This window comes from Passer montanus, unplaced genomic scaffold (assembly GCF_014805655.1).
Source record: "Passer montanus isolate IOZ18808 unplaced genomic scaffold, ASM1480565v1 scaffold609, whole genome shotgun sequence".
Lineage (NCBI taxonomy): Eukaryota > Metazoa > Chordata > Aves > Passeriformes > Passeridae > Passer > Passer montanus.
Window position 1 is genome coordinate 1,220 of NW_024371138.1, and position 10,989 is coordinate 12,208.

Genomic DNA, 10,989 nt, shown 5'->3' on the forward strand with positions numbered 1-10,989 from the left:
TTTATACCCCAAAAAATCGGATTTATTCCCATAAAAGACCCCAAAAAATGGGGGTTTCACAGAAAAAAACAGCTTAAAAAATGGATTTATAACTGAAAAATATCCTCAAAAATGGATTTATACCTCACAAATATCCTAAAAAATGGATTTCTAACCTAAAAAAGTCGGATTTATTCCCCAAAAAATTGATTTATTCCCCAAAAAACACCAAAAAATGGATTTCTAACCTAAAAAAATCAGATTTATTCCCACAGAAAAGCTGAAAAAGTAGATTTAGTCCCTAAAAAGTCGGATTTATTCCCAAAAAAACCCCCAAAAATGGGGTTTTAACAGAAAAAACAGCTTAAAAATGGATTTAGAACCTAAAAAATCAGATTTATTCCCAAAAAAACCCACAAAAAATGGATTTATAACCTAAAAAAATCGGATTTATTACCCAAAAAACCCCAAAAGTGGGGTTTTAACAGAAAAAATGGATTTATAACCTAAAAAATCGGATTTATAACCTAAAAAATCGGATTTATAGCCAAAAAAACCCCTAAAAATGGATTTATAACCTAAAAAAATCAGATTTATTACCCAAAAAACCCCAAAAATGGATTTACAACCTAAAATATCGGATTTATTCCCCAAAAAACCCACCAAAAATGGATTTATACCTAAAAAATATCCTAAAAAATGGATTTATAACCTAAAATATCGGATTTATTCCCAAAAAAACCCACCAAAAATGGATTTATACCTAAAAAATATCCTAAAAAATGGATTTAGAACCGAAAATATCGGATTTATTCCCCAAAAAAACCCTTAAAAATGGGGTTTTAACAGAAAAAACAGCTTAAAAATGGATTTAGAACCCCAAAAATATCCTAAAAAATTGATTTATACCTAAAAAATCCTAAAAAAATGGCTTAAGAATGGATTTAGAACCGAAAATATCGGATTTATTCCCCAAAAAAACCCTAAAAAAATGGGTTTATAACCTAAAAAAACAGCTTAAAAATGGATTTAGAGCCGAAAAAATCAGATTTCTTCCCAAAAAAAACCCCTAAAAATGGATTTATTCCCCTAAACATCCTAAAAAATGGATTTATAAAAAACCCTAAAAATAGATTTATTCCTAAAAATCAGGTTTATTCCCCGAAAAAATCGATTTATTCCCAAAAAATACGTTTCAAATTGATTTCTACCTAAAAAATCCTAAAACAAAATGGATTTCTTCCCTAAAAAATCCTAAAGAAATGGATTTATACTTAAAAAATATCCTAAAAAATGGATTTATTTCCCCCCAAAAATCCCACAATCCCTAAAAAATGGGTTTAGTCCCTAAGAAATCGGATTTAGTCCCAAAAAACCCGGATTTAGTCCCAAAAAATCCCTAAAAAACAGATTTATTTAAAAAAAAAACAACAAAAAATCTGATTTATTCTCCCCAAAAAAACCCAAAATTCCCAAATTCCCCCAAAATTCCCCAATTCCCCCAAAATTCCCCAATTCCCCCAAAATTCCCCAATTCCCCCAAAATTCCCCGGCCCCCCCTGGGTCCCCTGGGATCCTCCGGGACCCCAAAATTCCCCGAATTTCCCCCAAAATTCCCCCAGATTTCCCCCAAAAACCGGTTTAAAACCAGTTTAAACCAGTTCAGACCAGTTCGCACCAGTTTAAACCATTTAAACCAGTCCATCCCAGTCCATCCCAGTCCATCCCAGTCCATCCCAGTCCATCCCAGTCCATCCCAGTCCATCCCAGTCCATCCCAGTCCATCCCAGTCCATCCCAGTCCATCCCAGTCCATCCCAGTCCATCCCAGTCCATCCCAGTCCATCCCAGTCCATCCCAGTCCATCCCAGTCCATCCCAGTCCATCCCAGTCCATCCCAGTCCATCCCAGTCCATCCCAGTCCATCCCAGTCCATCCCAGTCCATCCCAGTCCATCCCAGTCCATCCCAGTCCATCCCAGTCCATCCCAGTCCATCCCAGTCCATCCCAGTCCATCCCAGTCCATCCCAGTCCATCCCAGTCCATCCCAGTCCATCCCAGTCCATCCCAGTCCATCCCAGTCCATCCCAGTCCATCCCAGTTCAGACCAGTTCAGACCAGTTCATCCCAGTTCATCCCAGTTCAGACCAGTTCAAACCAGTTTGTCCCAGTCCATCCCAGTCCATCCCAGTCTCTCTCCGTCCATCCCAGTTCAAACCAGTTCAGACCAGTTCAAACCAGTTTGTCCCAGTCCATCCCAGTCCATCCCAGTCTCTCTCCGTCCATCCCAGTTCAAACCAGTTCAGACCAGTTCAAACCAGTTCATCCCAGTCCATCCCAGTTCCAGCTGAACAGGGGGGTCCAGGCGGACCCTGGGATATCTCCCAGTATAAACCAGTATGGACCAGTACGGACCAGTATAACCCAATATGGACCAGTATAGACCAGTATGGACCAGGACAGACCAGTACAGACCAGTACGGACCAGTATGGACCAGTATAACCAGTATGACCAGTATAAACCAGTACGGACCAGTATAAAGCAGTATGGACCAATATGGACCAGTACAGACCAGTACAGACCAGTATGACCAGTATAACCAGTACAGACCAGTACGCCCCAGTTACAGCTCTGAGCCAGCTCCCAGTACATCCCAGTCTGTCCCAGTATATCCCAGTATGGACCAGTACAGACCAGTTACAGCTCCGAGACATTTCCCAGTATATCCCAGTATAACCCACTATATCCCAGTTCAGATCTGAGGCATCTCCCAGTATGGACCAGCATGGACCAGTACAGACCAGTATGGACCAGTATGGACCAGTATGTCCCAGTTACAGCTCCGAGGCATTTCCCAGTATGTCCCAGTTTGTCCCTGTATGTCCCAGTATGCCCCAGTATATCCCAGTTCAGATTTCAGGCATTTCCCAGTATGGACCAGTATGTCCCATCATCCCAGTCCCTCCCAGTGCTCCCAGTAACAGCTTTGTCCCAGTATGTCCCAGTATGCCCCAGTATATCCCAGTTCAGATTTCAGGCATTTCCCAGTATGTCCCAGTATGTCCCAGTATGCCCCACTATATCCCAGTTCAGATTTCAGGCATTTCCCAGTATGGACCAGTATGTCCCAGTATGCCCCAGTATGTCCCAGTATATCCCAGTTCAGATATGAGGTAATTCCCAGTATGGACCAGTAACAGCTCCCAGTGGATCCCAGTGCTCCCAGTTTGTCCCAGTGCTCCCAGTAACGGCTCCCAGCGCTCCCAGTGCTCCCAGTGCTCCCAGTAACGGCTCCCAGTGCTCCCAGTAACATCTCCCAGTGCTCCCAGTGCTCCCAGTAACGGCTCCCAGTGGATCCCAGTGCTCCCAGTTTGATCCCAGTGCTCCCAGTAATGGCTCCCAGTGCTCCCAGTTTGTCCCAGTGTTCCCAGTATCCCCAGCCCCCCGCACTCTTGCAGTGGCCCCAGTCCATCCCAGTTTGATCCCAGTGCTCCCAGTAAAAGCTCCCAGTGCTCCCAGTTTGTCCCAGTTCATCCCAGTTCCAGTTCTTCCCGGTGCTCCCAGTAGTTCCCAGTCCCTCCCAGTGCTCCCAGTAACGGCTCCCAGTAGTTCCCAGTCCCTCCCAGTGCTCCCAGTAACGGCTCCCAGTAGTTCCCAGTCCCTCCCAGTGCTCCCAGTAACGGCTCCCAGTAGTTCCCAGTCCCTCCCAGTGCTCCCAGTAACGGCTCCCAGTAGTTCCCAGTCCCTCCCAGTGCTCCCAGTAACAGCTGCCAGTGGATCCCAGTGGATCCCAGTAGATCCCAGTTCCCCCCAGTTCCAGTCACTCCCAGTGCTCCCAGTAATGGCTCCCAGTTTGCCCCAGTTCCTCCCAGTTCCAGTTCTTCCCAGTGCTCCCAGTTTGTCCCAGTTCATCCCAGTTCCAGTTCTTCCCGGTGCTCCCAGTAGTTCCCAGTCCCTCCCAGTGCTCCCAGTAACGGCTCCCAGTAGTTCCCAGTCCCTCCCAGTGCTCCCAGTAACGGCTCCCAGTAGTTCCCAGTCCCTCCCAGTGCTCCCAGTAACGGCTCCCAGTGATGGCCCCAGTCACTCCCAGTGCTCCCAGTACTCCCAGTGGTCCCAGTTCTTCCCAGTTTGTCCCAGTGCTCCCAGTTGCTCCGAGTATTCCCAGTATCCCCATTCCCCAGTTGCTCCCAGTGCTCCCAGTTTGTCCCAGTTCATCCCAGTCCCTCCCAGTGCTCCCAGTAACAGCTGCCAGTGGATCCCAGTGGATCCCAGTAGATCCCAGTTCCCCCCAGTTCCAGTCACTCCCAGTGCTCCCAGTAATGGCTCCCAGTTTGCCCCAGTTCCTCCCAGTTCCAGTTCTTCCCAGTGCTCCCAGTTTGTCCCAGTGCTCCCAGTGGATCCCAGTGCTCCCAGTTTGTCCCAGTTCTCCCAGTGGATCCCAGTGCTCCCAGTTTGTCCCAGTTCTCCCAGTATCCCCAGCCCCCCCACTCTTGCAGTGGCCCCAGTCCATCCCAGTTTGTCCCAGTCCATCCCAGTTTGTCCCAGTCCATCCCAGTTTGTCCCAGTCCCTCATTCCCCCAGTTGCTCCCAGGACTCCCAGCGCTCCCAGTCACTCCCAGTTTGATCCCAGTCCATTCCCAGTGCCCCCCAGTGCCCCCCAGTCGCTCCCAGTCGCTCCCAGTTTGATCCCAGTCCATTCCCAGTGCCCCCCAGTGCCCCCCAGTCGCTCCCAGTCGCTCCCAGTTTGATCCCAGTCCATTCCCAGTGCCCCCCAGTGCCCCCCAGTCGCTCCCAGTCGCTCCCAGTTTGATCCCAGTCCATTCCCAGTGCCCCCCAGTGCCCCCCAGTCGCTCCCAGTCGCTCCCAGTTTGATCCCAGTCCATTCCCAGTGCCCCCCAGTGCCCCCCAGTCGCTCCCAGTCGCTCCCAGTTTGATCCCAGTCCATTCCCAGTGCCCCCCAGTGCCCCCCAGTCGCTCCCAGTCGCTCCCAGTTTGATCCCAGTCCATTCCCAGTGCCCCCCAGTGCCCCCCAGTCGCTCCCAGTCGCTCCCAGTTTGATCCCAGTCCATTCCCAGTGCCCCCCAGTGCCCCCCAGTCGCTCCCAGTCGCTCCCAGTTTGATCCCAGTCCATTCCCAGTGCCCCCCAGTGCCCCCCAGTCGCTCCCAGTCGCTCCCAGTTTGATCCCAGTCCATTCCCAGTGCCCCCCAGTGCCCCCCAGTCGCTCCCAGTCGCTCCCAGTTTGATCCCAGTCCATTCCCAGTGCCCCCCAGTGCCCCCCAGTCGCTCCCAGTCGCTCCCAGTTTGATCCCAGTCCATTCCCAGTGCCCCCCAGTGCCCCCCAGTCGCTCCCAGTCGCTCCCAGTTTGATCCCAGTCCATTCCCAGTGCCCCCCAGTGCCCCCCAGTCGCTCCCAGTCGCTCCCAGTTTGATCCCAGTCCATTCCCAGTGCCCCCCAGTGCCCCCCAGTCGCTCCCAGTCGCTCCCAGTTTGATCCCAGTCCATTCCCAGTGCCCCCCAGTGCCCCCCAGTCGCTCCCAGTCGCTCCCAGTTTGATCCCAGTCTCACCGGGCCGTGTCGCTGTCGCGGTTCCCAGCAGCAGCAGCAGCAGCAGCGCCGGCGGCGGGGCCATGGCGGCAACGCGATGTCGCGACAGAGGCGGCGACAGAGCCCCGGGGCAGAGCCGCGATGTCGCGACAGAGGAGCCGGAACAACCCCGGGACAGAGACTCGATATCGCGACAGAGGAGCCGAGAGAATCCCCGGGGGCAGAGCCGCGATGTCGCGACAGAGGAGCCGACAGAGCCCCGGGGGGAGGCCCCGAGAGCCCCGCGGTGCCGGTGCCTGTCGCGACAGAGGCTCCCCGCGGTGCCGGTGTCGCGGTGTCTGTGTCGCGGTGTCGCGGTCTCTGTCGCGACAGGCGCGGCTGGTGGCGGCCGCGGGGCCCGAGCGCGGCGGGGCCGGGACAGAGACCCCGGCAGGCCCCGCCCACCGCGGCCACGCCCACACACAGGCCACGCCCACCCAGACTGGGGGCACTGGGGGGGACTGGGGGGGACTGGGAGGCACTGGAAATGGACTGGGATCAAACTGGGAGCACTGGGAGGGACTGGGATGGACTGGGCGGGGGGGGGACTGGGAGGGACTGGGTCCAAACTGGGATCCACTGGGAGCACTGGGAGCCGTTACTGGGAGCAACTGGGATGGACTGGGGGGATTGGGGGAACTGGGAGCAACTGGGATGGAACTGGGAGCACTGTGGAGGGACTGGGAGGGACTGGGAGGGAACTGGGAGTGACTGGGAATGAACTGAGAGGGACTGGGATGGGGACTGGGATGGAGTGGGATCAAACTGGGATCGAACTGGGGGCGACTGGGGGGGACTGGGAATACCGGGAGGGAACTGGGGGAACTGGGAGGGACTGGGAGGGACTGGGGGGTGAGGGGAACGGGGGATACTGGGATGAATTCCCCCCATTTCTCCCAATTTTCCCCCAAATTTTCCTTTTTTCCCCCCTTTTTTGCCCTATTTTTTCCCATTTTTGCCATTTTTTCCCATTTTTGCCTATTTTCCCTCCGTTTTTTCCCGATTTTCACCTTTTTCTCCCCAATTCTCCCCCCCGCATTCCCAAATTTCCCCCTTCCCCCCCTCTTTTTCCCCCATTTCCCCCCCATTTTTCCCATTTTTTCCCCATTTTTCCCATTTTTTCCCATTTTTTCCAATTTTTTCCTTTGGGGAAAAAAATTGGGAATTTTTTTGGGGGGAATTTGGGAATTTTGGGGGGAGGGGCTGAAAATTGGGGGGGACCCCTCCCAAAAATGGGTGGGGGAGGGGCGGGACCCCCGAATTTGCCCCAAAGACACGAAGGGAAAATGGGGAAAATTGGGAAAATTTGGGAAAATTGGGGGAAATTTGGGGAAAATGGGAAAAAAGGAGGAAAATTTGGGGAAATTTTGGGTTTTTTTAAGGGAGGTTCCCCCAAATTTTCCCCTCCTTGAGCACCCGTGGGGAGGGGAAATGGGGAAAAAAAGCCAAAAATGGGAAAAAATGGGAAAAATTTGGGGGAAATCTGGGAAAAATTGGGAACGATTTTGGGCAAATTTGGGGAAATTTTGGGGATTTGTTTAGGGTGGGTTCCCCCAAATTTTCCCCTCCATGAGCACCCATGGGGAGCAACGAGAGGGCGGGAAATGGGGAAAAAAAGCCAAAAAATGGGAAAAAATGGGAGGAAAAATGGAGAAAATTTGGGGAAATTTTGGGGATTTGTTTAGGGTGGGTTCCCCCAAATTTTCCCCTCCATGAGCACCCATGGGGAGCAACGAGAGGGCGGGAAATGGGGAAAAAAAGCCAAAAAATGGGAAAAAATGGGAGGAAAAATGGAGAAAATTTGGGGAAATTTTGGGAATATTTGGGGAAAAAATGGGGGAAATTTGGGGGAATTTCGGGGCTTTTTTGGGGCAGGTTCCCCCAAATTTTCCCCTCCTTGAGCACCCATAGGGAGCAACGAGGGGCAGGAAAATGGGGGAAAAAAGCCAAAAAATGGGAAAAAATGGGAGGAAAAATGGAGAAAATTTGGGGAAATTTTGGGAATATTTGGGGAAAAAATGGGGGAAATTTGGGGGAATTTCGGGGCTTTTTTGGGGCAGGTTCCCCCAAATTTTCCCCTCCTTGAGCACCCATAGGGAGCAACGAGGGGCAGGAAAATGGGGGAAAAAAGCCAAAAAATGGGAAAAAATGGGAGGAAAAATGGAGAAAATTTGGGGAAATTTTGGGAATATTTGGGGAAAAAATGGGGGAAATTTGGGGGAATTTCGGGGCTTTTTTGGGGCAGGTTCCCCCAAATTTTCCCCTCCTTGAGCACCCATAGGGAGCAACGAGGGGCAGGAAAATGGGGGAAAAAAGCCAAAAAATGGGAAAAATTGGGAAAACTTTGGGAATATTTGGGGAAAAAATGGGGGAAATTTGGGGGAATTTCGGGGCTTTTTTGGGGCAGGTTCCCCCAAATTTTCCCCTCCTTGAGCACCCATAGGGAGCAACGAGGGGGCAGAAAATGGGGGGAAAAAGCCAAAAAATGGGAAAAAATGGGAGAAAAAAAGGGGAAAGTTTGGGGAAAATCTGGGAAAAATTGGGAAAAAAATTGGCAAAAAATTTGGGGATATTTTAGGGGAAATCCTTAAATTTTCGCCCCTCTGAGCACCCATGGGGAGCAACGAGGGGCAGGAAAATGGGGGAAAAATTGGAAAAAAAGGGAAAAATTGGGAAAAAAAGGGAAAAATTGGGGGAAATTTTGGGAATATTTGGGAAAAAAATTGGGAAAAAATTTGGGGTTATTTTGGGGGGGAATCCTTAAATTTTCTCCCCTCTGAGCACCCATGGGGAGCAACGAGGGGGCGAAAAATGGGTGAAAAAAATCCAAAAAAAAGGGCGAAAATTGGGATTTTTGGGGGATTTTTTCGGGAATTTTTGGGGATTTTTTTGGGATTTTTTGGGGATATTTTGGGGATATTTTGGGGCTGTTTGGGGGCTGTTGTGGGGGCTCAGGAGAGCTGGTGGGGGGCCTCGAGCATCTCCATGAGGAAGGTGTCGATGGGGGTGTCCCCGATGAGTTTGAAGAAGAACAGATGCTCCAGGCACTTGAGGCCGATGGAGCGCAGCGCCGGCAGCCGCAGCAGCAGCTTGGCAAACCTGCAAAAAAAAATCCCATTTTTGATGCAATTTCACCTTTTTCCTGCCTTTTCCACATTCCCCCACATTTTCCCTTTTTTTCCCCCTTTATTTTACATTTTTTCCCAATTTTTTCCTGATTTTTTCCCCTTTTTATTCCCATTTTTCCCCTTTTTATTCCTCATTTCCCCCCCTTTTTTCCTCCCTTTTTATTCTGTTTTTATTCCTCTTTTTTTCCCTTTTCATTCCTCTTTTTCTTCCTCTTTTTTCCATTTTTATTTCTCTTTTTATTCCTCTTTTTTTCCCTTTTATTTCTCTTTTTTCCCTTTTTTCCCCTTTCCCCCCTGCAGCACCGGCAGCCGCAGCAGCAGCTTGGCAAACCTGCAAAAAAAAAATCCCATTTTTGATGCAATTTCACCTTTTTCCTGCCTTTTCTACATTTCCCCACTTTTTCCCTATTTTTACCCATTTTTCCCCTTTTTTTCCTCTTTTTTTCCCTGATTTTTCCTCCTTTTTTTTGCCTTTTTATTCTCTTTTTTCCCCTTTTTATTCCCATTTTCTCCCCTTTTTACTCCTTATTTTCCCCCTTTTTTCCTCCCTTTTTATTCCCTTTTAATTCCTCCTTTTTCCCTTTTTATTCCCTTTTTATTCCCATTTTTTCCCCTGTCTTTTTCCCCATTTTATTCCTGTTTTTTCCCTTTTTTCCCCCTTTTCCCCTCAGCAGCGCCGGCAGCCGCAGCAGCAGCTTGGCAAACCTGCAAAAAATCCCATTTTTGATGCAATTTCACCTTTTTCCTGCCTTCTCCACATTCCCCCACATTTTCCCCTTTTCCCCCCTTCATTTTCGATTTTTCCTCTTTTTTTCCCCATTTTTTTCTGATTTTTCCTCTGTTTTTGCCCTATTTTTTCTGATTTTCTCCCCATTTTTCCCCCTTTATTTTCAATTTTTTCCTCTTTTTTTTCCCAATTTTTTCCCCATTTTTACCTATTTTTTTTCTGATTTTCTCCCCATTTTTCCCCCTTTATTTTCAATTTTTTCCTCTTTTTTTTCCCAATTTTTTCCCCATTTTTACCTATTTTTTTTCTGATTTTCTCCCCATTTTTCCCCCTTTATTTTCAATTTTTTCCTCTTTTTTTTCCCAATTTTTTCCCCATTTTTACCTATTTTTTTTCTGATTTTCTCCCCATTTTTCCCCCTTTATTTTCAATTTTTTCCTCTTTTTTTTCCCAATTTTTTCCCCATTTTTACCTATTTTTTTTCTGATTTTCTCCCCATTTTTCCCCCTTTATTTTCAATTTTTTCCTCTTTTTTTTCCCAATTTTTTCCCCATTTTTACCTATTTTTTTTCTGATTTTCTCCCCATTTTTCCCCCTTTATTTTCAATTTTTTCCTCTTTTTTTTCCCAATTTTTTCCCCATTTTTACCTATTTTTTTTCTGATTTTCTCCCCATTTTTCCCCCTTTATTTTCAATTTTTTCCTCTTTTTTTTCCCAATTTTTTCCCCATTTTTACCTATTTTTTTTCTGATTTTCTCCCCATTTTTCCCCCTTTATTTTCAATTTTTTCCTCTTTTTTTTCCCAATTTTTTCCCCATTTTTACCTATTTTTTTTCTGATTTTCTCCCCATTTTTCCCCCTTTATTTTCAATTTTTTCCTCTTTTTTTTCCCAATTTTTTCCCCATTTTTACCTATTTTTTTTCTGATTTTCTCCCCATTTTTCCCCCTTTATTTTCAATTTTTTCCTCTTTTTTTTCCCAATTTTTTCCCCATTTTTACCTATTTTTTTTCTGATTTTCTCCCCATTTTTCCCCCTTTATTTTCAATTTTTTCCTCTTTTTTTTCCCAATTTTTTCCCCATTTTTACCTATTTTTTTTCTGATTTTCTCCCCATTTTTCCCCCTTTATTTTCAATTTTTTCCTCTTTTTTTTCCCAATTTTTTCCCCATTTTTACCTATTTTTTTTCTGATTTTCTCCCCATTTTTCCCCCTTTATTTTCAATTTTTTCCTCTTTTTTTTCCCAATTTTTTCCCCATTTTTACCTATTTTTTTTCTGATTTTCTCCCCATTTTTCCCCCTTTATTTTCAATTTTTTCCTCTTTTTTTTCCCAATTTTTTCCCCATTTTTACCTATTTTTTTTCTGATTTTCTCCCCATTTTTCCCCCTTTATTTTCAATTTTTTCCTCTTTTTTTTCCCAATTTTTTCCCCATTTTTTACCCTTTTTTCCCCATTTTTTCGATATTTCCCCCCCATTTTTACCCTTTTTTCCCCTTTTTTTCCCCATTTTCCCCCCCTTTTTACCCTTTTTTCCCCCTTTTTTTTCCCTTTTCTCCCCTTTTTTTCCTCT

The 10,989-nt window shown here is 47.2% G+C and overlaps 1 protein-coding gene across 1 annotated transcript in view; it reads right to left on the bottom strand.

Annotated features, from left to right (window-relative positions):
- Positions 1-8,454: 8,454 nt before the first annotated feature.
- LOC120510905 (retinoic acid receptor RXR-beta-like) overlaps positions 8,455-10,989 on the bottom strand; it is a gene marked incomplete at its 5' end in the record, with an annotated part of 3,502 nt that continues 967 nt past the window's right edge. The window contains one exon of the mRNA XM_039727259.1: positions 8,455-8,662. Within this exon, the coding sequence (XP_039583193.1) occupies positions 8,515-8,662 (148 nt within the window). The remainder of the gene's footprint in view (positions 8,663-10,989) is intronic.